Below are 27,558 nucleotides of genomic sequence, written 5' to 3' on the forward strand. Positions count from 1 at the left end.
CGTAGAACGATATGTTAATTTGTTTCGCTCATTAAATAAATAAGCATTGATGACTACACTTTAATATGTAGCTTGTGAGGTATTTGCAAAATTATACAGATTAAAGACTATGGATAGATTGTAGTTAGTTTATGCACATTGAAATTAAGACCAAGCAAACAACCAAGCAAACAAACGTCATGAAGTAAAGATCAGATAAATTCAACCTTACGCATAAATAACTGTTAGTATATACGGAGTATTAATCATACCATACACAATGCACTTATAATTTAAATGAAATCACGACTCTAGCAAGACGGTTAACTATCATTAATTACAAAGTGTTTGCTTCTATAATAAAATAAATCCTTGATTTGGCTTTAATTCTCTTCAATTTATCAAAACTCGACCATCAAAACTCATTCTTTTTTACAGCCTGATCAAAATCTCTACCATTAATAATCCCACTTCAACTATGATTAGATTGCTTTGGTTGCTTCAAAAAAGTCCAAATATTAGAATTATGGTCATGTATCCTGTCATGTTTGGTAGTATCTTATCACCATAAATATAGGTTTCCTCGAGTATTTAAGGATCTTCATGTACGTAGTGGCCAAACATTGCTCCCCTCTTCAATGATAGCGAATGATGTTCATCCTCATTCCTCAGTACTCTACCACCTTATGTCGGTGTATTTTGGCATTCAGATCCTTTATACTACTACTAAATTAACTATACAATGGCTGACTGTACATGCATGAAAGACTTACGGATTTTAATTTGCGTCAATATCCTCAATGACACTGTGAATGTCATCTCCGTGTAATAGCCTTAAGAACAAATCATCTACATGAGAAAACAAAAAAATCATCTGTAATATTTGTCTTATGTACAATATATAAAACAACCAATTAAGATTTTGTAATTATTCAACAAAATGGACGTTTTAAGCATAAAAAAGCTACCAAAGAATTACAAAAATTACGCAATCACCATGAATACAAAATCACATACACCGCTGGAAGTAGCAAAAAATAATAATTTGGGAACAAATATGATGCATACAGCAAACACATGATATGAATTTTTTTTTATAGAGTTAGGTACACACTTCCAACTCAAATACTATTAACAAATAATATTGATCACGTTAGAAGTTGAGTCCTCCTACATTGCTGTGACAAAATTTATCTGCAAATATGTGACAAAATTTATCTGCAAATTTATTAATGTATTTATTTATGTTAAGTATTTCACTGGAGTTGAAGACTCTCACGTCGCTCGAAAAAAGCTTCCTTTATTAATATAGATAGATAGATATAGATTCTTCCCCTTTCCTTTTTACACAAGAAATAAGAAAGTGATTTTGAACCATACAAAACACACTACGCCACATGTAATTTAATTTGGACCACACAAATCAACCCAAAAAAAGAAATAGGGAAGAAAATCTGAATAATCCGAATATGAAAATAGGGAAGAAAATGGTGAATAGGAGGAAATATCAATTTAAAAAGAATATAAAAATCAAAACGACGACTTTTTACTAAAAGAAAAAAAAGGATATTTGTGCAATTCTCACTTTCAGAATTCAGACCTAGGTTTAAACTCGGACATACACGAATCGAGTCGGAGTAGGTTTGGAATACGGATCGGGTCAAACTTAGACAGGTCTGGTATATACCAAAAGAGTGAAGTACTGTTTTGGGTGTTCCCACCAGTTTCACCATCTTCTGTGGGCTGCATCACAACCTTGGAAGCCTTATCAACACTCTTTCCCTCCTCTTACTTTAGTATTATTTCATACTACCATTCATTGATTCATTGATCACACTTCACAATTAATTACAGTAATTAATTAATTAATTAGAATGGGGACGGCAACCTCGAAAAATTGGGACAGCAGCTCTCATGGCGGAAACGACGACGGCGAGGACGACGAAAGAGAAGAGAATTCAAACGGAGGGCAACTCTATGTTTCTCTTAGAATGCAGAATTATCGTCTTAAAGATGAACTTATTCCTCATGTTTTTGGTTCCGCTCCTTTAGTTGGCTCCTGGGATTCCTCTAAAGCTGTCAGTTTTCACTTCTTCTTCTTTCAATTCATCTTAATTAATACCGAATATGTCTTAGCCTAGTGTTTATAATACTGACGCGGTACACCCGTTGTCAGTGGTGGAGCTAGGGGGCCGTTGAGATTTTAGTTATATTTTCGAAATTTTTGTAGTACCTTATACTCCCTCCGTCCCGATCAATTGTTGTCCTGGTTTTGGCACAAAGACAAGGAAAGAGGAGAGGACCAATAACTAAATAACAAGTGGAACAAATTGAATGAGAATGATCAAATTACTCATCAAGTTCATTCTTAAAATAGAAAGAACAACAAATGACTGAGACACCAAAAAATGGAAAAGGACAACAAATGACCGGGACAGAGGGAGTATATTATAACTCATCCGCCCCCTTGGAAATTTTCGCCCCCTAAGCTCAAATCCTGGCTCCGCCACTGTGGGTTGTACATGTTTATTTATTTAGTTATTTATTGATGTACTCAGTTGCCAATGGAGCGGGAGTCCACATCAATGTGGGAGTTGAGTTTTGTTGTACCCCCTAATCACGGTAATAACCTTATACAGTTATACTCGCTTTTACTGCATGCATCATGCTGTTGAAATAAGCCATTGTTTCCTTTGATTTTATCATATTGCTTCAATGAAATCAGTATGCTTCTGACTACAATTGTAATAGCTGCGCCAATGTGTATGTTAATTAGTTGTTTTGTATTGCGTTTTTCATACCAACTTATGATAACTCTTTACAGTTTAATTTTTTCGAGCAAATTGAAACAACTTTCAGTTCGGCCTAATCATTGTGATCATGCTTTATTACCTTTTTTTAAGATTTATGTGAATGGAGGGGAGTGTATTAGATTATGAAGCTCAATCTTTGCGGTTCTGTAACTAATCGCGCCATGATGCTGGTTTAATAATATGAGGTTGCAAATTTGTTGGATACATTGATTAAAGTTAGCTTCTTGTTGTTTTGAACCTCAATATTTGGTGTTCTACTTGAGCTGGCTTGGTTGAATCACATTCTCCAATGTTTGAAAAGGGCCATTCTTTTAATTACTGTCTATATCCAAGCTGTGGATTGGGGTCAATATGTTTGTTTAAATTGGTTCGAGTTTAACAAACGCACTCGAAGGGAAAGGACAAAACAAAGGATGAATTCCAAGTGAACAATCTGAATCTTGTTTTAACTGAAATTTAATTTGCTTTATTTTTGTAAATCATGATAATCAATCACACTTCCGTAGCCTTCTTTTATGTGTTTTGAGTTACTGAATTTCCGAAACTGACTTTTTTGTAATTTAAGCACAATTTAATATTGCTGATAAATGTACTGTAGAAACGTTGGATTTCAAATTCTTATTGAGGCCGAAGGACAGTGTTACGCCGTGTATAGTCGAGGAAGGTCCGAATAGGATATTGTCCAGGGGTAGGTTGCAAGGAGATGCAACGGCTGCTCTGTTTAGGTTGAGTAATGATGATGCATTGGAATACCGGGTGCATATTAAGGCGGATAGGGTTTCACCCTTTGATCTTGCAGCTAGTTGGAGAGCTTACCAAGAGAATCTTCAGCCTTCTGCTGTCCGTGGTATTCCCGATGTTAGCATTAATTCAGTGCCGGAGGCAGGCAATGAGGTATGCTTTTCTTGGAAATGTTTGATTTCCGTAAGGTACCTGTCAGTCTGTCACTTAGAGGAGATGTTCTGTGTCTACATGTTTGCTTACTCCCTCCGTTCCGGTCATTTGTTTATTAGTGGATGACAAGTGGACCATAATGGATTTATATGATCAAATTACCCATAAAAACTTTCTTAATATAGATAGGTAAACAAATGAATGAGACACCTAAAATGGAATGGGTAAACAAATGACCGGGACGAAGAGAGTATAAATTTTTTTATTTAGTCTAAAGACATCATTCAGCTTTTTGTTTGTTTGACTTAATCTGTTTGTTTAAAGACACTTTCTTTGATTTGATGTCAAGTTTTAAAGCTGTTTCAACCAAGTTCGATAGCTTAATTAAGAAAATCATTCCGAACTTTGCGAATTCGGAGATCTGATCTTCTTTTGCCTTTAGCGGCCTTTGTCCCACCAGCCCACCCTTCATATTGTGCTACTAGCTATGTAAAATTTGTAATGTCTAAATATATGCCTAGAGGGTGATGAACATACTTTAAAAAATTAAATTCTCTTGTGTCGAAGATGCCTCCAAAAGATGCTCTTTATCGAGTATTGGTTTCAGACAGTTTGTATCTGGTTGTCTACTCTAAAATAGACTAAAAACACCTGCTCTAAGGTTTATCTAATTTGTAATGGGATTCTTGAGAATAACACGATCATGTGTCATGCATATGATTTTCATTTCTTTGAAAAAGATCCTTTATTGGTAAAGATTAAGAATCTTCTTACTTTTATCTACTATGGCCAACTTATTTCCTATGTAGTTAATACTTAATACTCATTTCCTTGCCACAAAAATGCAGAGTGGGTCTTCAGCTAGCCTGGAGCTTGATCTTGAACATTATGTTGTCCCATCCCCAGCAACATCTCTTGTTTATCCTGCCAACTTGGCTGAAACTCCTAGGTATATAGCCAGCAGAAACTCTGCACTTTCTAAGACGAGTGGTAGCTGCAATGATCGGGCCAATACAGTTAAGGTTTGCTATTTTTTCTTTTAGATAATGTAACATGATATCAGAAGATTTTTCTTTTCACTTTTAAAGTGCCATTTTGGATAAAGCTCATAGCAGTAGGTTCTTTTAACTAGTTTAACTTGTTGTGGAATATGTTAAAGGGTGGCACAACTACATTTGACCCTGTTTATCTGCCCACTTTGCTTTTTCCATAATGCCTCTCGGTTTCTTGAGCCTTAATTACATGTGCGCTCTCTCTCTTACTTACAGTCAGTGATGCACTCATTTGCTAACTGCTTTTCTTTCTTTCGTTTCATTAAAGTTGTTTTGCTGGTTACCAACTTGCCAACAACAAAACTAATTTTGGTACTCTTATCATTCTAAAACTTATCCCTATGAATCTCTGATGATGTTGTCAGAGTACTAAATGTAGCATAGTTTCCCATTTCCGTTGGAGCCAAAGCATAACAGATTGTGTCTTTGGAATATGACTTAACTCTTTGTATTCTCTAAGTTGTGCCCTTTTTTATGCAATTCTTGAAACAATATTGGTTACTAGTCATCTGAATGCGTGGTAGGGTTGCATACACGTGACCCTTTTACTGGCCATAGATGCGAGCCTTTGAGTCACTAATTTTTATAGTACAAAATAAAGTGTAGAGATGCTTGTCTGTTTGTCCAAGAGGGTTTTTTTGGACTGACATTTATGTTACATGTTCTGCCAACCTATGCTATGAAGTTCCCCTTTTTGGGTCATTCAAGTATTCAACACTAAGGATGGACTTAGAGGGAGTAAAGAAAGGGGAGTGAGTTCTATTGATTGGTTAGTTAGTTGGGATTGAGCGAAACAAAGGGATCCATTTTCCTTCCACTAAGATAAATTAAAATCTTTCCATCTAGTAAAATATTTAGAAGGAAAACCAAATAGCCCCGTTCTCTTTCCCTTCCCTCCTGTAATTAAACGGGTAAGTCTCAGGTTGATAAAGTGATATGTTTTGTTAAAGTCAATTGGGCTTCAGGCTGAACTCCCGGAAGCGTACTAAATGAGTAAAATGAGGCTATGAGTTGTTAATTATTTTGTTGGGATGTTGGACATACATTGTTTTTTCCCCCCATATTTCCAATGGAGCCAAAGACTCATTACTCTTTGGTTCTGGATTATGATGGAGTAAAGCAAAATGGCTCACTAAAGTGGCTGTGCTTCTTTCTCTTGTGAAGTAGCAGTCCTTCGATGCAGTTCTCAATGCAATTTTCATCTTGGGTCATTCGGAAACATCCGACCCCCCCTTACCCCGCAATTTGCGGGAGCCATTAAGGCACTGGGGTAATGTTGTTGTTGTTGTTGTTGGACATATATTGTTTAATCCTGGTTGAGTCCTTGCTTGGGTAGAATGAGAGGAGTGTTTTTGCTTCCATTACTAGTCTCCGAAGATTTTTTTTTTATAAAGTGCATATGCAGCTGGTTTTGTAGGCAGTTTTGAGGGATATAAGACCAACCCTTTTAGCAATATGGTTGCCTAATTTAATATGAACATGTGACATTTGATATATGATATGCTCTTAATATAGTCTCTGAAAGGGATATGCTTTTAATATAGTTTCCGACATATTAAGCAAACACCATGATACAAATTGGTGCAAACCTTCTCACAATTCTCTGGTTGAGCGCATCCGGAAATCCAGCTGCCCCCTACTAATTGCGCATTTATGGCATTTTCTGTCTGTCTACTAAATTACATCCGTTGTAAACATTGTACGACTTTTAAGTAGAATTAAAAGTTGCACAATTTTTTTCAAATCTATTACTTTAGACTTTGCCCATCAATGCTATGTAGAGAACTCCCCAAAATCTCCTATATAGATGCAATATAAAGGATTTGCAAGAAACGTCTGAGAAATCTGTATAATACAAACTCAGGGGTCATTAATCTCTATTAAAGTAGTGATTTCTATAACAAAGTTCATTAATGAGAGTTCCTTGAACTCATAGATGTTGGGAAGCCTACATGTATGGTACCCTGCTTTTCCGCTTTAGGGGAGCAAAGCTAAGATTGGGGAAGCATGTTGACTGCAGAGGCAATAAACATAGTACAACAAAAATCTCTGCAGAGGATATATTGTGTTTCCAAGTATCTTGCTGAAATATTTTTCCAATGATTTGCTAAAAGCCTAAAATTATACTCCATAAAAAAAGGGGGAGGATAAGGGGACTACTTGATCTTTAAACTTGGTGTCCATTCATTCTGAATTAGTAGTTCAGTAAATAGCTATAGTTATCGAGGGACCTTTATCTTCTTCCATTGACATAAGCCCCCCCAATACAAATAAATATTACAAATTAGAGGTTAGCATGAAAGATTATGTATTTATGTGCGAAGCTGTGTATGTTTAGGCTGCACAATCTTTGAATGCACCAGGTCAATAGTAGGTGGAAGCACTATTCTCGCTCTCTTCTTTGCTGGGACTTGCCTTTTCCTGCCATTGAATTCGCTAAAACTATTGGAACCTGTTGGGTGATGCTCTGTGAAGCTAGTCTTTTTGATATCGTGATGCAATATATTTTAAATATGCTAGCTTTGTGAAGAGCAAGGCAATGATTTCTTTATGGCTTCTTTTGGTTTATTTATACCTTCTTTATTTATTGTTTTGTTCCCTATTTTACTTGAGGGTATGTGTGATGGAGTTATTTACTTGGCTTCTCTTTGGTTATACTTTATAGTCTATTGGTTTTCCTTGTTTATTTGTTAATGATGTAAAATATAAACTGCAGTCTCTTTTTCTTCATAGGTGTTCTTTAGAAAATCTTTTCTTTTTTGACTGTATCAATGCTTTTGTAAAATTTCATATTCTGAAACAAGTTCATTCCCTTGCCTCTAGACTTATCCCACCTCACGCCCTTTAAAAAAAGGAAGAGAGAATGTTTTCTAAAGGTGTGATTTATCATGGTCTTTTTGCAGGAAATGGGAGTAACTATACCAGATCCTGCTAAAGTGTACGCATCTCCACCTGTCATGGAAACAAAATCAGTGGCAACTGTTTCATCTATACAGAGGCAGGAATCTCATAAGGGACTATTTGTGGATAGAGGTGTAGGTTCTCCTAGGCTAGTTAAATCGGCTAGTGCTGATTCGATTCCGACTAACACGAAGCTTGGCTCGGAAACCAAGGTCTTTGAAAGCCGTCATTTCTTTTTCTTGGTGGAGTTGTCTTATTTTTTTCCCCTTGATTTTAATTTATATTCTGTGTTCAATTTTAGAATGCCATGCCAGCAGCTGCTGGAGCAGTTGCAGCAGCAGCTGTAGCTGACCAAATGCTTGGACCAAAGGAGGATAGACATTTGGCCATTGTTCTGGTTTGTTATGCATAAATATTTTTTTCGTAACCTTTTGTGTAGTTATTTATCTCTCTCATGTTTTTCGCTTTTACTCCATGCTTTATCAAAGGTTGGTTTGCCTGCTCGAGGCAAAACTTTCACTGCTGCTAAACTAACGAGATATCTTCGATGGTTGGGCCATGAGACTAAACATTTTAATGTAGGAAAGGTGAGTAATGGCCTTCTTCAAATATTTTTGTTCTCTCTCTCTGTTTTTTTTTTTTCATCAGTTAAGTCAGGACGACTCACAACTTGCTTTCTTACACAGTATAGGCGCCTGAAGCTAGGAATTAATCAGGTAAAGTTTAGCTGTTAAGTTCAAGTTGGTTATAATTCACTCTGTCATTCGTAAATGGGAAGATAGATCTATGAATATAAGTAGAAAGAAAGTGTAATATATATCTTGTCCATCATTGTTTTTTTCTCTCTCTCTTTTTATTTTTTATTTTTTATCCCAAGTACTCCTATTCTGGGGATTGAGCAATGAAGAATCTTTCGTTGAATTTTGTACTCATCTTATATTGTGAATTAACATTTGACTCTGGATGACAATCATGAAATTTTGATCATGGGTAATTAATACATTTTCTTGGAATTTTTAAGGAAGGGGAAAAGTGTGTACTGTGGTCCTGTGGTACATCTGACCTCTTTCTAACCCAACAGGGGAGCTTTTGAGACATTGGGGGGTAGTTGTAGTAGTACTGGTAATTGTTATTAGCCTCTTTTGTGCTGAATGGATGTTTATTCTGTTGCAGGCTGCCGACTTTTTCAGAGGCGATAATCCAGAGGGCATTGAGGCACGAAATGAGGTAAACTCATTTTTATATAGATCTTACTACAGTGATTATATTTATAAATTGTTACGCATATTCAACTGTCAGTTCTACATCTGACGTTTTTCATTTTGAAATTTGATCTGATAGTCGATCGACTAAATTACTAGGATGCCTTTGCCCATAAGAAAGAATGGATCCACCCCGTGATAGTAATGGAACTTTGCGCAAAGTTCCCTCACGTTGTATGAGATTTTCTTTCACGCAGTAACTTGACTTTAGGGGATTAACCCCTTGGTAGCTAGATGCGATCGAGTAAATACCAATCAACTCAATCTGTTGTGGGACTTTCCGTTCAAGAAAGGTTGGGAGAAATCATTTTAATTTCCTCGTCCCGTAATGAAAGACAGAGACATGAAGGAATTCGTATTGGTACAGCTTTGTCAATGGAGTTGGACTCTCGTGTCAATCTGTATGGAATGAATAATCCTTTCCGCAGGGGTCAGTCTTTGCTAACTAGGCAAAAAAGGTCATGTTAATGTCAAATTGTCATGATGTAGTTCATTTAACTTAGGTTCGGTGTAGTTTTGTACTTTTGTTACTCAAGCCGGTTATTACCATTTTTTTGGTATTAGAAACTTACCTGTTCCTCCAAGGCCAGCCTAATGGCGTCACTCAAGCGAGTTGTTGCCTTCCGGTGCTAGTTGGATTCTTGGTATTAAGTCCCGGTTTGAGTCTTGATCTCGGAGTCTTTATTCTCCGTCCAATCTTATCCATATGAAGCAGGGGCGGACCCAGGATTATTTTTATGATGTAGCAAAATACAAATACGATAATTACGAAGTAGATAAATAACATGTCTTATGGTACCTCATAAAACGTTGCATACCCGACCAAGATAATAAAGAAAATGTCAAATAAAAATATAGATTATTAATAAAGACACTAAAACCTCCTTCAGCCCTAAATTTTAGCTCTCAAATACCATACATTGAACGAACTGATTTCGTTAAGAAGCTCAGTAAACTACCAAAATTATGGTACCTTCTATTCTTCTAAGATCCCTGATCCTACATAACCAAACCGGAGATAATAAAATGAACAAAAATAATAACATTATAATTAAGAGATCCTAACTCATGCCGCAACGACAATGGTGGGTCGATGAAAACGATAAAGAAAATTAAAGAAAATAAAACAACTTGGCTTTTTACGAAAATGTTATTAATCAATATTTCTACATGTATTCTTCAAAAAAAAAAATATTTCTACATGTATTAAGAATTTGTGAGAGAAATTGAGAGCATATATAGAAATAAATTCAAACAGTTATGTATATAAAGTTATTCCAAACCTCATTTTGATTAAGCAAAGTTTAATGAAATGTGGATTCTTGACCAATTCATTTAACACTCTGTATTAATTGCATTGGGATAATGGAAATGCTTAACTAATCTACTGCATTGTTCGTATGAAAGCAGCAAGAATGGGAAACAAATGCAATTAATGGTGGCTGATAATAAATTTTTGGTGTAGCAAATAGATAGTTTTCTCACAATTTTCATGGGGTTTGGTGTAGCACTTGCTACACCAAAGGGCAACGTGGGTCCGCCCCTGATATGAAGTATTTAGCTTCTTATGTACGAGTAATTCGTATCTGCTGTTGATAGAAATTGGATGGTAGTGACTATGTGCAAATAAAGTGGTTATTGTCAGAACTTCATGTGGCTGAAAGTTCCAGTCTTCTGTTTGGCTAAATTGCTGTGTAGAGCCATGTCTATGATTGCATATTATTAATTTGGTGATACAGTTATTACTTACAAAATCATACCCATAATGACATAAATCTGAGGCGAATCACATTCTGATTACTGACGAGAACATAGCCCTGTTTTTGGCCCTTCATGATATTTTTTTTTTTCTCATAAACCCCTGCTGGATTTTGTTAGTCTGTCAGGGTTCATTTGTCAGGTACTTAAATTGTCTGATATATAGGGGCTTCAGCCACCAGAAAATGACCTCTTTTCCTCTTATTCATTGCTCAAGCCACCTGTGCATGGTTACTGGATGCTGAAGCTTCCTGTCAATTTATGCCAAACCCCAAACCACTGGTTTGATAATTGTTGACCAATATATAACAAATATTATCGTACTTGGATCTGACACGGTTTTCTTCTCTTGGATAATCTGATTAGGAGTCCCATCTGTTAGTTCAATTTTAAAGATGCTTAGCAAGAACAACCTTTCTGCAAGCAGAAAAACCTTTGAGAATTTGTTTTTTTCATTGTGTTACAAATCGCACAATTAATATTTGTTAATTGTCATATTATTATCTTACGTGCTCTAGCCTGATTGCATTTGAAGGAGTATAATTCACCACCTTATAACAATAATTGGTGTATTACTAATCCTGTTTATCTCTGACTGTACTGTAGGTAGCTGCCCTTGCAATGGAAGATATGATATCTTGGATGCAAGAAGGAGGCCAAGTGTGTGTTATTCATTATACTTTGATTAATGATTATAGCTGGCAGTGATTGAGCCCTCTGATTACTCATATCATGATGATGTTTGCTCTTTATATTTAAACCAGGTCGGTGTATTTGATGCTACAAATAGCACTAGAGAAAGGAGAAATATGTTGATGAAATTGGCTGAAGGAAAATGCAAGGTACCTGGTTATGTTTGATATAAGTCAATTGCAATGTATTTGTTGTATGACAATTGAATGACATAAATAAATACTCCCTCATTTGGTAAATACCTCCCACTTACTCAATAATAATTAAGGAGTATAATATCTTCTCCTGCTTAGTTTTTCTATGTAATGAATACAGTGGTCTTTGTGAAACAGAGGGAATGTAAGATATTGGGCCACCTAAATTGATGCCAACGTGAGAATAACGTCCTAATTTTTTTATTTTTTATTTTTTTTATTTTTTGTAATTTGTTCAGTCATTTTTCCAGCTTATTAATTTTTGTACTCATGCTATAGCTACAAAGCCCATTTGCTGACATAATTTAACATAATTGTCCAATGTACTCTATAGTACATTGAGTGTAAATTTTTTGTTTTTATTCGGCTCCTTTTCCAGTTAGGGTAATTCGATAATCCAAAGTGAAATATCCGCTGAAGAAGAGGCTTAGTGGTTCAAAGTCAAATGCAAGTAACTCAACTTTCAGGAGGTTCTGGAAGAAAAAAAATATATTTTCCTTTCAAAGTGACATATTTAAATATTTTGTTATTATACGTTTGTTAGTTGCATCTTTCCGTTGAAGATGATTGTGTGAAAGGTCATGCCATTAGTTATAGCCTCATACTCCCATTATTCTGGAGTCTGGACATGCTACATACCTGTTGTGGAAAAATCAACATTATTCTGTGATATTTAGTGATTTGGATAATGTTACACATATTTTCTATTGTAGGATAGTTTCATTTTTCGGAGAGACTATTATGGTTGAGATATCATTTATGATAGGCTACTTTCTGATTAGTAGGGATACGCATCCAAAGAAGAAAGTTGGTGTATCTGCTCCTCTTGGTGTATTTAGTGCCAAACTCTAACAATCAGTAATAAACTCGTATTTCTTCATCTATGAACATCAAGTTGAGTCCAATGTGTCATGATTCACATATATTTTGTTGTGCTTCTGCCATTTGTGGCGTCTTCTAAGCCTAAGATTTCTAGTCATGTTAAGCTATCAATCATTTCCAATGGACCTAAGAGACTAAGACTCATTACTCCTACTTAATTCTCTACAACTCTCTTTGAGAAAGTTGTTCTATCGAGGAACATAAATTTTCTTGATTGTCGTTACGAGTCAAGGTCATTTTGAGGAGCTACCAACCTAATAGTGCCTAAGATTGTTATTTTGGCTGTATAGTGTTTAGTTAAATCAACAATAATTTTCTTAAAAGTGAGCGACTTTAGTGGAAGGATTAATGCTCAACTTTTTGTCTGTCATTGAGACAATAAGCACCTCTTGTACCTTTGTCAGCTCTTTTTAGTTAACTAACTATGAAGTTCTGATTGCAGATTATATTTTTGGAGACCCTGTGTAATGATGAAAGCATTATAGAAAGAAACATACGTCTGAAGGTCCAACAGAGTCCAGACTATGCAGAGCAGTAAGTGCTTTGTTGACAAGTTAATGAAGGTTTTTGCTGAATGCCGCAGCATTTCTAATTGCTCTAATTCCCCCAGGCCAGATTTTGAAGCTGGATATAGAGACTTCAAAAGTCGACTTGATAATTATGCAAAGGTAGCTTCATTGTTTCTGTTGGCCTTCCCAGCATGTGAATGATTTATTTTGAGTTTGAAGGATAATGGGTAAATTATCAGGTATATGAACCAGTGGAAGAAGGGTCTTATATTAAAATGATAGATATGGTCAGTGGACATGGCGGCCAAATACAGGTGAGTTTTGAGCCTTTTTCTTATCTTTAGGTGTATGTGGATCTATAAAATCAATGAAACTGTGTAATCAGCTGAACACTCGGTTTGTTGTATTTTCCCAACATGTGCAGCCATTTTCAGAAATTCTTAGTTCGTAATCTAACACTGCTGTAATTACTTGTATATTGGCGGTGTTCTTCCCGACTCCTTCATTATCTATATGGACGAAATGAGTTTTACCGTTTTGGTTTGAAAATGTCGAAACATACCCTCATTTTCTAATAAAAGGTAAATTTAGAGCATTGTAACAAAAGCAAATTATGGTTTATTGTTGAATTTCATAGGAAATTGTTATGGTGGGAGTTTCAAAAGACCGGGAAATTTGGTATTTATAAGTTTTGTTCCAGTTGTTCATTTCTAATGGAGTCAAATACGGGTCTTTTTTTCCTTTGGCATACGATGGAATTAACCAAAAATGACCCCCAAACATATCTATGAATCCATAGATATCTTTATCTGTTCGTGCATGTGTCTCTTACGCCTTTGTGGATATGAAATTTGTTATGGCTGATGTTTGCTTGTGCTACAGTCTTAACATATGTACGTATTCGTTAGTTGTTGGTCATGTAGGCTTGCCAGCTAACATTTTGACAGATTTCTTTTTGTATATGTCATTCAGGTGAATAACATAAGTGGCTACCTTCCAGGACGGATTGTTTTTTTCTTGGTATGCTGGTCGCATTACATTTTTATTTTCTAACTATTTTGTTGGGCAAAGAGGGGGTGCAGTTCATGTTTTGCAGTTTATTACCATGATGTGGAGGGTTTTTGAGTCGTGGATTGCTTTTCAGGTGAATACTCATTTGACCCCTCGTCCGATATTGCTAACTAGGCATGGTGAAAGCAAATATAATGTCAGAGCCAGAATTGGTGGTGACTCTGTCATAAGGTAAACTTTTTGTTTTGGTACCCCGTAAGAGGAGGCAATTGTTGAAACTTACACCCAAATAAACTATAGCTTGTATATCAACTTACTCGACATTAATACCAGCAACTCCATGTGTGTAATATTTCATTTTATAATCTCACTTAGAAACAATTTCAAATGAAGATCTATGTTAAATATCCTAAAGAAAAGATTCAAATGAGAGTGAGACGTTTAGAAGTAAACAAAAAAATTAACCCCTCTAGTTATTTGATTGACCCGTTTGGCTTGGCACAGTTTTTAATAAATGTAAGTGGGTGGGTCTCACCATTTAATCATTGTTTTGTGTTATTCTAGTTCCAGAGGAATGCAAGTGGCTGGTGGATCTTACAATATGATACTGAGATGATTAGGAAAATTTAGAGTTTCACGAACGCATATATGCTACAAATAAAATTGAGGGTCAATCCAAAGAATGGGAATAAATGGAATATGGACTATTCGATATAATTGGGTCAAATGAACTCTTCTCCTACTTTCTTATCTCTCCAATGCTATAAAATCATCAATTTCAACTAGACTCATGCTGTTTTCATTCACCCTTATCTGTATATTTTTTGGGCCTTTCCTTGCCGCTCCTAATCTTGTCACCTTTTCGACTTGCAAGCGTCCGAACTAGTGCTTCACTTGGTTAATTGATCATGTAAATCGAAAAAAGTCAAAACCTAATCGTGTTTTATTAGTGTGTTGTAACAATTATAATAGCAGAATCATATGCATGTTAAGATGAGAAATAAACCAGAAAATATTATTAAAACCTAACAGCGGGATAATGATAATAGATTGTAGTAAAACACCCATTCTGCAATAACCAGCCAATCTATCTTTATCCACACTTATTAATGAAGAACTGAGATCAGTATAGTAAATAACACTACCTTTAGAAAATGTAAAGGACAATTGTTGCCCCTCCCAACGCCTTATCCCATCCATTTGTTTTAGAGGACTTCTCATTTTGGGTAATGCACGTTTATATGTTATTGCAAAGCAGAGAAGGTGGTAATTAATACGTAATTGACATTGTCCTATTCCTCAAATCTCATAAGCCTTCTTTGCCACTACATCATGTACTCTGAATCCCTAAGATCTTTAGCATTTGTTATCAGAACCCATTCATTTGCTATACTTATGTTGATCATTTTGTAACACTGAGTTGTAACTTTTTGTTTAGTGATTCTGGAGAACTCTATGCAAAGAAGCTTGCCAACTTTGTGGAGAAGAGGCTGAAATCCGAACGTGCTGCTTCTGTAAGTATCGTATATCTACAAATCAATATAATTAATTTGAATGGTATAATAACACTTACTAGTTACTATGTGAAGTTGAAGCTGAACTCTGATAATATACAGTTCATTTGTGGTTGTGTATCACTTGTTCCCCCTTTAATAAATGTGCTGTTCATTTGCAGTTATGCTCATACTCTTTTTTATTCTTGCTTTGTTATGGGTTTGAAGCGAAATAAATCCAATTATTGTGAGCACGTCAATGATGCTAAATTTCTCCAACAAAATATTAATTGATAAGAGGATAAGTTGTTCTCAATATCGTGGATAACCCTCTTCTCTTTCTGGGTGTTGTAGTCTCTGCTTGGTGCTCCTATCTTCTTTTTCTTTTCCTTCTTGTTCTGAATGCCAAAGTGGGGGAATCGTCAATCTGCAGTTAGGTTACTGAACATATTTTTTTTTATATTCGATCCCTGAAAAATCATTGGCATAATTTTACCTCCAGTGCTCAGATTTAATATCACTTACCTCCTATTCGTTGGAGTTCTGCCATTTGCTTTTGCCACAATTGTTAAGGAAAGTGAGTGGCTGGTGGGTCTCACAGATATATTAGTGTTATTGTGCTATAAAAAAGCATACCTAAATTAGAAATTTGTAATTCTTAGAATAGGCCAAAGGTGGAATATAGTGCAATTCCAAAGAATTAGAGGGAGTAGATCGTAAGTATTATACTAACCTCCATTTCATCATTTTGTTCCAACTTCTCAATATATGTGTGTGGGGTTGAGAGGAAGTAATTCTCTAAACCTGATATTTTAGAAGGATAGGTTGGGTTTGGAGTTCACCATGCCATGTGTCACAGTCCAGTACTTTTGCCGGATCGTGGCGCGCACCCTTGCCCGGCTCAAGGCAAGATGCAAGCAACAAAGATCTTCGTACTAGTGAAGGATCGCTCACTAGCACGATACTCGGGTCTCGGCAACACTCGACAGAAGGATCGCTCACTAGCACGATACTCGGGTCTCGGCAACACTCGACAGGATTGCAACGAGAGCGTCAAGCACTAGGAATTCGTAATCGGTCTCGGGTGTGTGAGTCGGGATCCTAGTGTCGATCCCACAAACACGGCTTGTTAGAAAAGTGAAGGCAAAGAGTCGTTCACAACAAAGCAATAACAAGCAATACGAAGGCACAAGGTAGGAAGCAGATTTTCATTCACTAGTACTCCCTAAAGAGGGAAATATGATAGTTACATCCTGGTAGCAGGAAACATTGAAATTTCAAAACTAGTGTAGAATAGCGATATACCTATTTATGGAAAGAAAAGCTATTCTAAAACTACGTTAGACTAAGAAAGTATTTACTACAAATGTACAAGGGAAATGAAATTACATAAGCATAAATAAATCTAAGGGTTCGAAGTGTGCGGATCGTCACACTCTCCCCCACCTAATCCGTTGCCGCCCTCGGCAACACAAAATCTTGAATGGTGCTTCAGTGACACATCCTCGGTGAGCTCTGACTCGACTCGACTCGACTCGACTCGACTCGACTCGACTCGACTCGACTCGACTCGACTGGGGCTTATCTTGTACAACTCGGCTTGAATGTGCGCTTCGTCCCGAACAACGACTGGCATCTTCGTCCCTTCAAGGATAGGCTGGAGTTCCTTGACATAGAAGTTGTCGAACATCATGTTCTCCAAGTCCACCACGTGCTCCTTGTCTCTCGGGAAAGTCCACTTCCGCTTCTTGAAAAGACCTATCTCGGGATTTCTTCAAGTACTAGCTCCATCGGACCTTCATCTTGTCTCTCGTCACTTCAGCACCTGCATGGTACGAGGCCTTCTCCCCCGGGTCGGCTGACCCTCAAACCAGGACGTTGATTCAGCACATCGACGCGGCCCCCTAATGTCACGAGGCCTTCTTCTTTGGGTATTTCGACCCTCGTTGTCTACTCCTCGGTGAGGTGGTAGACTCTCCTTTTGTCTCCGAGGCCACTTAGCAGCGTAGTTAGCTTGGGTCTTGTTCGCCCTCGATTCCACCGAACCTTTAGGCATTCTCCAAGGTTGCATCCCACGTTTCGGCGTCGGTATCACCCTCATAGCCGATATTCGATGCTGCCCCTTGTCTTCGTCGCCGTCTACCGTCTTCACTACGATAGACCCCATTAGTAACATCGATCCGTCACTCGGTTTCAATACTACCAATGCTCTCGGAAAGAACTGCATCCGAGTACTAACTTGAAGTCATCCAGCGGAACGGTGGTGAAGTCGAGCTCCCCTGCTCACTCACTCACCCACTTGGACCGCGACCTTCTTAGCCACTCCTTGGACGCGTCTCAATTTCTCATTGACCGGCTTTAGGCAGCTGTTAGCATTCCGCAGAACTAGCCCCAACCGATCAGCTTCCTCTTTCGTAACAAAATTGTGGGAGGGCTCGTGCTTGCTTCCTATTCACCATCAAGTCCTCGTACATAAGCCCGTTGGATTTCTTGCGCAGGAATCTTCGTACTTCCCCATCGCGCTAATCCTTTGAAGTGAGCCCATCCGTGGTTGGTCTTCACCATCACTCGAGTCTTCGTCATACTTTTGGTGATAGTCGGCCAACGCCCCATCAAGACGTTCTTGAGCCCCCTTCAGCATCTTCTTGAACATGGCATTGAACTCCGCTTTGTTCGGACAATCGGCCATCTTGTGAGGACCCTTGCACACAAAACACGCAAACGATTTTTTCGTTGTGGAAGCAGTTGAGTTTCCCGCCTTCGAAGACGAGCTTGAGGGCGAGTTCATAGTGCTCGCCGATTGTGCTCGACTTCCTAGTGAGCGGAACCGACTGTTCCCAACTGAAATGGCGCTATTTTGTGGCCTTTGTCCATTCTACCCACTCTATGACGCACCAGTATTCCCCGTTGTTGCCACAACTCTTGGTGCCTCTCGCTCCCCGTGAAAGTCGAGCAGGCGCTCCGCGGCCGATATGGCCGCAGACAGAGTTTTGGGATTCTGCCTCATGACCTCCTGTTGTGCCCACCTCTTCAACCCGTCAATGAATTCGAATGTCCTGTCCGTCTCGGACATTTCGGTAATCTCGAGCATGCACGCAGAGAATTCCCTCACATATTCTCGTATTGATTTGGTGTGCTTGACTTCCTTCAACTTCTTTCGAGCAACAAACTCCGTGTTCTCGGGGTAGAAATGATCCTTCATTCAGGATCCTCTTGAAGTCGGCCCACGATGTCACCGTAATCGTGCCCGCATCGATTTCCTTGTACCTAGCCCTCCACCACATCTTGGCATCGTGGTACATGTTTGCCGTGACAACTTCCGCGTCTTCGTCGAGCCCACTTACTCGGAAGTATTGCTCCATATCGAAGATAAAGTTATCGACCGCTTTCGAATCCCTCACCCCATCGTAGGTACGAGGTGGAGGCGCCTTCACCTTATGGTCCCTCACAGATTTCCCGTCATTGGCCACCGCTTTCACGAGCGTGGCGCAAGTGTTCTCTAACATCTCGACCTTTCGGTGGAGATTGATCTCTTCCTCCCGATCATCGGGGATCGCATCACTGATCGCTTGGATGCGGGTGTTCATCCCGTCCACCTTCGTCTCGAGTTCATAAACCGTCTTCTGCAACTCCTCGAGGCTCGCGGCCATCCGCATAACGACGCCCTCGAGTTTGGGAAGCTTGACGTCGAATGATTCCTAGGCATCCACTCGGTCCTCGATTGTTTCGCCCATTTTCTCGATTTCGATAAACAAATGCGGCGTGCAGAAACCCGTCCGAAGACCGGGCTCTGATACCAAATGTCACGGTCCGGATCGTGGCACGCACCCTTGCCCGGTTCAAGGCAAGATACAAGCGACAAAGATCTTCGTACTACTGAAGGATCGCTCACTAGCACGATACTCGGGTCTTGGCAACACTCGACAGGATTGCAACGAGAGCGTCAAGCACTAGTGCTCTCGGGTGTGTGAGTCGGGATACTAGTGTCGATCCCACAAACACGGCTTGTTAGAAAAGTGAAGGCAAAGAGTCGTTCACAACAAAGCAACAACAAGCAATACGAAGGCACAAGGTAGGAAGCAGATTTTCATTCACTAGTACTCCCTAAAGAGGGAAATATGATAGTTACATCCTGTTAGCACAGGAAACATTGAAATTTCAAAACTAGTGTAGAATAGCGATATACCTATTTATGGAAAGAAAAGCTATTCTAAAAACTAAGCTAGACTAAGAAAGTATTTACTACAAATGTACAAGGGAAATGAAATTACATAAGCATAAATAAATCTAAGGGTTCGAAGTGTGCGGATCGTCACACCATGCTTCTCTTGAGTACTGCTGTCTGGTCTCACACATCAAGGGTCCTTGGCTTTGTGTAGGCACCAAAATTATGTCATCTGAGACTGGTGTTGTGTCATCTCATCCGAGCTTCCCTGTTTGTATTTTTATTTGCAGTTCTACCTAAGGCGGCTTTACCCTATTAGACCATTTAATAGTGCCATGTCGTCAACAAAATCCTTCCCCTTATTTTTTTTCATATTTCATATCTTTCTCCTCAACACAATCCCACCACCACCCCTTCCACCCTCCAACAACCTGCCACCACCACTACTGTCGTCCAACCACCACTTATTGATCATCCTAACCCCGTCGCCTAAACCGCCCAAGTCCGACAACCTCCCTTGGCCAATTCCAGCAGTAAAGGAGACCAAACGAGCATTTGCCAAGCAGAAAATCCCCACTGTTCATTTTTGTTTTTGTCGTGGAAACTGTTCATGTGGTTCTTTCGAAATTTGAGATCAGCAGAATCATTTGCTTGACCAAACTTAATGGCACTGCAGCTATTGGTAGATGGGTGTGCAAATTCTTCGTGCAAAAAACTAAAGCCCAAAATGTTTCGAATGGACTCTCCTCAAGTGTCATACAACATCCTTCTGCTGGTTCTTTTGGTTTCATTTTAAAGATTGATTGATGATTTAATTATTTTTCTTCTTTTGGTCCTTTCTGTTGCTTCTTTTAGTTTCGCTTCTTCTATTCCTAATCCACAACCTCCTCGATCTCGATGATAACCACCCTACCTCACACCCTCGTCACCTCCAGTTTAACATGTGCAGTTGTTTGTTGGGCTTGATAGTGTTGTACTGCATTTTGCTAACAAAACCAAATCTTTCTGATTTTAGTCGCTGCCTCATTTTGTCTATGTTCATTATCTGTTCTGGTATTTCCTTGTCCTAACACTGATCTATGGTTAGGTGGATCTAATTAAAAAAAATCCTACTGCTTTTGTGTCTAAGATGATGAGGCCTCTTAGAGTTTAGTATCTTCTCATTTATGAGAAATATTTACTGATTATTTTTTCTCTTAGTTAATTATATCTCAGTCACTAATCAGTTCTTTTGTTAAAATAAACCCAGATATGGACTAGCACTTTACAACGCTCTATTTTGACGGCTAACCATATTGTTGGATTTCCCAAGGTAATTGATATTTCCTTCATTCTTTGACACACTATTTTTATTTTTTTAAGGCATTCCAATCAGTTACATTGGCTTTTGTTTAAGATATAACCTATGAATACTCCTATGTGAGTTTGGACCCTAGTTTTCGTTCACATACATCTCTTAAAACATTGTTCCATAACCAGATGTAGTGTTTCAAGTTTCTTTGATTTTTTCCATCCTGCTGTAATGAATTATACAACTACTTGTCCCTTTAAGACAGATGCATGTTTATTAACAGGTGCAATGGCGTGCACTTGACGAGATTAATTCTGGTGTATGTGATGGGATGACATATGAGGAGATCAAGAAGAATATGCCTGAGGAATATGAGTATGTATCTATCAAGTTTATCTTACCATCTGTGCACACAGAAACTTGTTAATGAAATAATGTTCTATCAAGAGGGCTGCAATTTCATTTCATTTGCTTTCATCCCTCCCAAGTAGTCCCATCTTTAAATTTACTTACAAATATGGAATCTTAATTGTGACTAATCTAATTTTTGTTTTTGTATAGAGGATTACTTTTTCATAGGTATTAGAAAACTATAAGCATCTACATTTTTACTGATATACATGTACAGTTTTTCTCTTTTGAGGAAATTCGTAGTGTTTTATTTTTTTTCTGTTACTATAATCCAGGTCACGCAAAAAGGATAAGCTTCGATATCGCTATCCTCGAGGAGAGTCATATTTAGATGTGATCCAAAGGTTTGTTCTCGTTCTCTTCTCCTCTGTATCCCAGGCTTCTTCTCTTTACTTTTAGGGAGTGTTTGCTGGAGTTATTGGAATGGATTTAAGTATTTAACCCATTCCAATATTGGTTGGGGTATTTTGGAACGGAGTTAGATACCCAGTGGATTCTAACTCCATTCCAACCCCTGAAATCTCCGACCCACCTCTCCCCCAACGTTTCAAATTCCATTCCTTCACCAAACAATCTTAAGGAGGTATGGGATTCTAAGTCCATATACCTTCATGGTATCACACCGGCTTTCTTAGACAACTATTGAAATTATTCTTGTAATGTAGACTGGAGCCTGTAATCATTGAGCTCGAGCGCCAACGAGCCCCTGTTGTTGTGATTGCTCATCAGGTAACGTTTCCTAGAACACTTCAAAATATTCGCAGATGTGCTTACTGACATCATGTTACTTATATGGTTCAATATTCAAAATTTCTAATTGCAGGCTATTTTGAGAGCATTGTATGCTTACTTTGCTGATAGGCCTTTACATGAAATACCACACATTGAGGTAAGATGTGTCAGAGGTCATTCACTGTACTGTCTCACACACAGTCTCTTAAATCCATTAATGAGGATACTTCCTTTTCCTTGCCCTTAGACCTAATCTCTTGCGTAGAACTCACAAACTCCTTTTAAGCGGAGCATTAATTTTTGTTTTAGTCGAGACATATAGGTTTTGATACCATCTGTGTACACATTGTCACTCACAAACTCCTTTGAAGCGTTAGAATTTATTTCTGATAATATCGGAGTTTGAGCAAAACTTGAAGCAAAGACTTTAGCTTAAATCTACGCTAAGAAAGTCTTAGGGGCCGTTTGGTGGGGTGGGGGTCATATAACGAAAAAGTGATTAGAAACGTTTACAATGTTCAAATGTAATTTTTTGGCATTTACTTCCCCAAAACCTGCTAACGTTGATTTCATGATTTGTAGGTACCACTACACACAATTATAGAGATACAAATGGGAGTAACAGGCGTACAGGAAAAACGATACAAGCTGATGGATTGATGCGGGTGGGAGCAAACCCTTTCCTAGATCTTCCCAACGCGGATATCTCACATACGGTAAAAAATATTCATACAAGATCTTGTATGGCATAAACAACTTCATCTCATATGATGCTCATTTATTGATACAATAACTATGTTGTATCATACAAACAGCTCACATATAGGATCAACTGAACATACACTTTAGTATTAAGTCTTTTGTTTATTTCTCATTATTCAGATAATTGTATTTATATTACGATATTTTCTATTCATGGTTTATAAAAATAATAATTCAAATAAAGATTACGAATTGTTCAATATCAAGACGACTTTTTACAGTTCGGATTTGGTGATACTCTCGTTTGTGGCACCTGGCACGCCGTGTTACTTAAGTTAGTGTTGCATTTTGCTTAGGGCAATTGATGCAGAGGATGGTTTGCATTGATGATGGTTTGCATTGATGATGAATGAGGGGTTGATTGTTTTGTACTTTTGACGAGTCGTGACCAAGCAATTATTGGGTGGTACTGTGGTAGGACCTTTTAGTTTTAGAACAGACTTTGCTGTCTTAAGAAAAACGGACCGTTGCTCCATTATATAAGAAAATTATAAGATACCGGGACATACGAGCATTTGCTTGCATTTAAACCATCGTCTTCTGAGGGCGATTTCTAGGCTTTTGAAAATATATAAACCACCACCCCATAACTCTCAGTAGACAGTAGTGACATACCCCTGTGTCCCTGAAGCCGGTTATGCATAGATGCCTGAATTTTTTTTAAAAAAAAACCGAACTTTCTTTCGGTTTCTTACTTCCTATAGCTACAAATTCTTGTAATTCTGTATATGGAATTCTTCTAATGAAATAGGTTCTAGTTTAGACATTGCAAAGTGATCCAAAGACTAAGCACACCTGACGGTTTGCTATTGTTATTGATCTAAAGGGTCTAGGGGTGTTAACGAGCCGAGCCGAGCCCGAGCTTGGCCTTGCTCGGCTTGTGCTCAAGAACCAAAACTCGAGCTTACCCGAGCTTGAAAAAAATGTGCTCGTTATAAAGCTTGCGAGCTTTAACGCGGGCTTGAGTCAAACTCGAGCCCCAATCGAGCCTATATAAAATTGTTTATTTTTTTAATTTTTTTCTTTCGATATTTTCAATAACAAGTCTCAAAGGTTATATGTAAAAATATTTGGCAAATTAGCGAGACATTTGATATGTTTGATACAAAAATATAATCATGATAAAATATTTTTATAAAATATGAGCAATATCTTATGTAATCACACAAGCTCGACCTGCTCGCGAGCTTTTCGAGTCGAGCCAACCTTTGCTCGGCTTGACTCGTTAAGCTCTCGAGCCGAGTCCGAACCGAGCTTTAACTGAACCGATCTCGAGTAGCTCGCGAGCTGTCTCGTCTCATTAACACCCCTACGCTCAAAAAACATACAAAAATCACGGTTATATTGCCAGTTTGCCACATTTTGCTCGCATATCACCTCTTGCTTGTACCTTACCTAGTGAGGGTGACTATGGAGAAAGAAAGGCCTACATTTATATTTATCTTACAATTCCAGAATTCTAAATATAATAACCTTCACTGTTTCATCCGATTTTTATCTCATTATGACATTGTGGGTTGTGATTCAGGATTTTGGGGCGAGTTCTTACATTGATAAATTCATAACTTACCGCGAAACTTTACATAGGTTTTCCTACTATAAGTCGGTTTCATCCAAAATTTGTCCCGACACTAATCTGATAGTCCGCGAACTGGGACTGGAGAAGAAGCTGGTTGAAATTTAGCTGAATGAAGCCGTTTGAGGTCTTCAAACATACACTTTGTATCGATATCAAAACCACCTGCAAACTGAAAATAAAATAAAACCTCGTTGATTAGAGAGATCACCAATCCCCCGCCTAAATGAATTTGACTATAATTGAGCTTTTATTATATCATATCTGTAATTGAGCTTTTAATATATCATATCTATTATTAGGCTTTCATTATATTATATTTACATCTGGATTATACTTAACTTTCCCTTTCCACCGATTATAACAAAATATTAATTATAATAAATTTACAATTAAATTTCAAATTGAGTGAAATATAACTTTTATTATTATTTTCTTTAATGTTTCTGTCTAAAATGCAGGATCTATACTAGTATCTTAGTAATGCAGGGTAGTAAGATGTTTATCTAACCTGGTGAACTCGAAAGGCAAACCGAGCTCCTTGATGTATAATATCATCTGCATTGGTGCACCTGGAACTATGTACTTCTGCAATTGATCTTCTCATGTATTCTCTAGCTAGATTCAACGAGGATAGTTTAATCTGCTCGAAACATGGTATACATGAAAATAATTTACGCGTTAATTGTTCCAAGGCTTTCTAGGATCAAGTTAAGTTTTGTTTGTGGTCATGAGCATTCTGTTACCTGTCCAAACAATCCGGTGTCCAACATCCAGTCGCAAGGGATCTTTAATTCCTTGTATCGTTTCATAGTTCCTTCTCGTATCCTTTCAGTATTACTTGTTACTCGCTCCAATCTGTAAGCATAACCCAAGATATATAATTAGATACGGAGTTATTTCGACTCCATTGAGGATTAACATAATAGATAAGGTACACATACTCGCCTGTCTTGTAACAGTTGAATCCGTCCAAGCGACTGATGCAATAACTGCTTGGGATCATCTTTATGGTTCAGAATTTTGGATTCAATGCCTTTCAGATCTCTGTAAAGTCCAGCAGCTTCTCGTAACCCGTCAGTTTTTCTCTCAGGCCACTCTGGGAAATGCTTAAGAACTGCCCTCTCGTCTACTAAACACGACAGCTCTCCGTCTAGCCATTTCACAAACGCGTCTACATCTGCAATGTCTTTGAAGGCAGCAGTCTGAACTTTCTCGATCAAGAAACAGATGAATTCCCTTTGCGTCTCCACGTCAGATTTAACCTAACAATTCAGTTAGCCCGCTAAAAGTATCAGAAAATCTCCTATCTACTAAAAGAATAGGCGAACTCACAAATTTTTTCTCCAAAAAACATCTTTTTAAATGAGCAAGTTATTGATAATTTAATTGTATTTCATTATATGTTTATTTTCATTAAAATTAATATTTTCATCAAATTATATATTTTACTTAAATTATAAATAACATAAGAATAATAAGACAATAAACAATTAAATCTTTTATTGATATTATTATTTGAGAATGATTTGACTCATACTATTCATACTATACTATGTATAAACAAAATTATAAATGGTTTTGATTACTTTCATAACAAAAAAAAGTTTACATCATTAATAAATTGAAATCATTAACTTTCTGGTATAAAAAACACTTTTAAAAAAAATACATTTCAAGATATTACTCAATTCTCTTGTATTAATTTTCAATTTTAATTTATTTTTGCTCAAAACAAAATACAATAACGAGAAAATAGAACAATTAATAAAATAACACTACGAGTATTATTTTACAGTTCAATTTTACTCAGTTTTTTTGAATAAGTTTACCGTTCTTTTTCCCTCATATCAACATATCAAAATATAATGACATGAAATATTAAAAATTAATGAGATGTCAATTAAGCATGATCAAGTAATACAAAAATAAAAATTCTATAAATACCGTAGAGTCTGTATTACCGACTTTAACCATAAAGATTCAGCAAGGTCGTCTTACCGCTGAAAGATACGTTGATCGATTCTCAATTTCTCCAATCATATTCCTGGGACTATTTTCACCAGTAACAGACCCCGTTACATTAACTCGTTTCTCAACCAGAACATTCCTCTTGTTCAAACAACGGTAGAATTCAATGACCTCAGGCATACGTCGGACAGCTAAACGGGGGCCCATATGCAACTTGGATGGCAAAGGTGGAGGTGGTGGTGGTGGTGGGCCCTTCAGAACCATCTCTTCTTTGTATACCATCTTCGGAGAAACTGAAACTCCAAACTCGGTATAGTCTGGTGGCGCGTTTTTTCTAACTTCATCTTTATTCCCATTATTGATTGGGAATTGTATCTTCTTCCACAAGATAGATTTCCTTTCAATGTCATGTGCTTTAAGAGAGCTTATCTGTGATTTGAGACGCACTACTTCATGCTTCAGTTCTTGATTTTCCTTCTCGAGAATCGTGTTCATTTCAAGAATAGCTTCTATGTCTTCCACAAGGAAGGTGATCTCTGAACTATTCTTCTCCATTATGAACTAGTATGGGGATTCGAACCTGTGACCTATTATCACGATACCTGAGTCTTAACCACTAGGCTAAGAGATCTTCGATACTGAGATGTGTTGTGTTTAAGATACTAAGCCATGAATGCAAGTTATAGATGATAGCTTTCAGTTAATTATTAAATGTAAATGTGTAAGTCTATTTTGTAGGTACATTTGTTGTTTGAGTTACATGGAATTAAAGTAACGAGTAGAATGTAGTTGTCCTGAAAATATCATTTTTGGCAGAAATTAATTGTCGGTCAATTTTTAACATTTCAACTTTATTATGTGACCATGCAAATTGAGTTAACATCAATGATCAGTCATCAGCAGTAATAAAGGAGGCCTAGCTTAATTTAATAACACATTTTTATTTCGTTCCGGATTCTCTTCATTTTCTCAAAAGAAATGGACATTCATTTTCTATAAACGGTTCCGATCAAAGCTTATGATAATCCAATATTTGTAATCCTTTCATATAAATAAAGTTTTAATAAATGAAAAGAAAAAATATAATAAAATATGAATGTATTAGAAAGGAAATAAAAATGATTCAAATTGTTTTTATTTACTCCCTCGTCCCTGGTCATTTGTGTAAGAAGCCATTTTTGTTATAGTACCAATTTTTTTTTCCCTTTT

At 37.4% G+C, this 27,558-nt stretch overlaps 2 protein-coding genes across 3 annotated transcripts; one reads left to right on the forward strand and one right to left on the reverse strand.

Moving 5' to 3' along the window:
• Positions 1–1,551: 1,551 nt before the first annotated feature.
• Positions 1,552–22,985, forward strand: LOC141637985 (6-phosphofructo-2-kinase/fructose-2,6-bisphosphatase). Of its 2 annotated transcripts, none has more exons than XM_074447418.1 (23): positions 1,552–2,057; positions 2,538–2,601; positions 3,391–3,686; positions 4,535–4,708; positions 7,642–7,851; positions 7,941–8,036; positions 8,128–8,226; positions 8,326–8,355; positions 8,813–8,866; positions 11,266–11,319; positions 11,424–11,501; positions 12,871–12,962; positions 13,039–13,096; positions 13,177–13,251; positions 13,910–13,957; positions 14,082–14,179; positions 15,387–15,462; positions 20,856–20,918; positions 21,181–21,272; positions 21,584–21,652; positions 21,974–22,037; positions 22,132–22,197; positions 22,623–22,985. In XM_074447418.1, the coding sequence occupies exons 1-23, from the start codon at positions 1,854–1,856 to the stop codon at positions 22,698–22,700; spliced, it is 2,238 nt and encodes a 745-aa protein (XP_074303519.1). In that variant the 5' UTR covers positions 1,552–1,853; the 3' UTR covers positions 22,701–22,985. The 2 variants fall into 2 exon arrangements, with proteins under 2 accessions (XP_074303519.1, XP_074303521.1); XM_074447420.1 differs by having other exon boundaries at positions 1,582–2,057; positions 4,535–4,702.
• An 896-nt stretch (positions 22,986–23,881) lies between these two features.
• Positions 23,882–27,167, reverse strand: LOC141637976 (INCREASED PETAL GROWTH ANISOTROPY 1-like protein 1). The gene is made up of 5 exons (XM_074447411.1): positions 26,380–27,167; positions 25,323–25,643; positions 25,125–25,236; positions 24,890–25,021; positions 23,882–24,550 (listed from the first exon to the last, which is right to left on the reverse strand). The coding sequence occupies exons 1-3, from the start codon at positions 26,902–26,904 to the stop codon at positions 25,216–25,218; spliced, it is 867 nt and encodes a 288-aa protein (XP_074303512.1). The 5' UTR covers positions 26,905–27,167; the 3' UTR covers positions 23,882–24,550; positions 24,890–25,021; positions 25,125–25,215.
• Positions 27,168–27,558: the final 391 nt, after the last annotated feature.

Source organism: Silene latifolia, unplaced genomic scaffold (assembly GCF_048544455.1).
Source record: "Silene latifolia isolate original U9 population unplaced genomic scaffold, ASM4854445v1 scaffold_159, whole genome shotgun sequence".
Lineage (NCBI taxonomy): Eukaryota > Viridiplantae > Streptophyta > Magnoliopsida > Caryophyllales > Caryophyllaceae > Silene > Silene latifolia.

Excerpts from the sequence above, each read along its gene's own strand:
- LOC141637985 (XM_074447418.1), top strand. The coding sequence starts at position 1,854 with ATGGGGACGGCAACCTCGAAAAATTGGGACAGCAGCTCTCATGGCGGA. Across the intron at positions 8,227-8,325 it reads AACATTTTAATGTAGGAAAG|TATAGGCGCCTGAAGCTAGG; the intron begins GTGAGTAATGGC and ends TTTCTTACACAG. Across the intron at positions 13,958-14,081 it reads GACGGATTGTTTTTTTCTTG|GTGAATACTCATTTGACCCC; the intron begins GTATGCTGGTCG and ends ATTGCTTTTCAG.
- LOC141637976 (XM_074447411.1), bottom strand. The coding sequence starts at position 26,904 with ATGGAGAAGAATAGTTCAGAGATCACCTTCCTTGTGGAAGACATAGAA. Across the intron at positions 25,644-26,379 it reads GATCAACGTATCTTTCAGCG|GTTAAATCTGACGTGGAGAC; the intron begins GTAAGACGACCT and ends CTGAATTGTTAG. Across the intron at positions 25,237-25,322 it reads AACTGTTACAAGACAGGCGA|ATTGGAGCGAGTAACAAGTA; the intron begins GTATGTGTACCT and ends TTATGCTTACAG.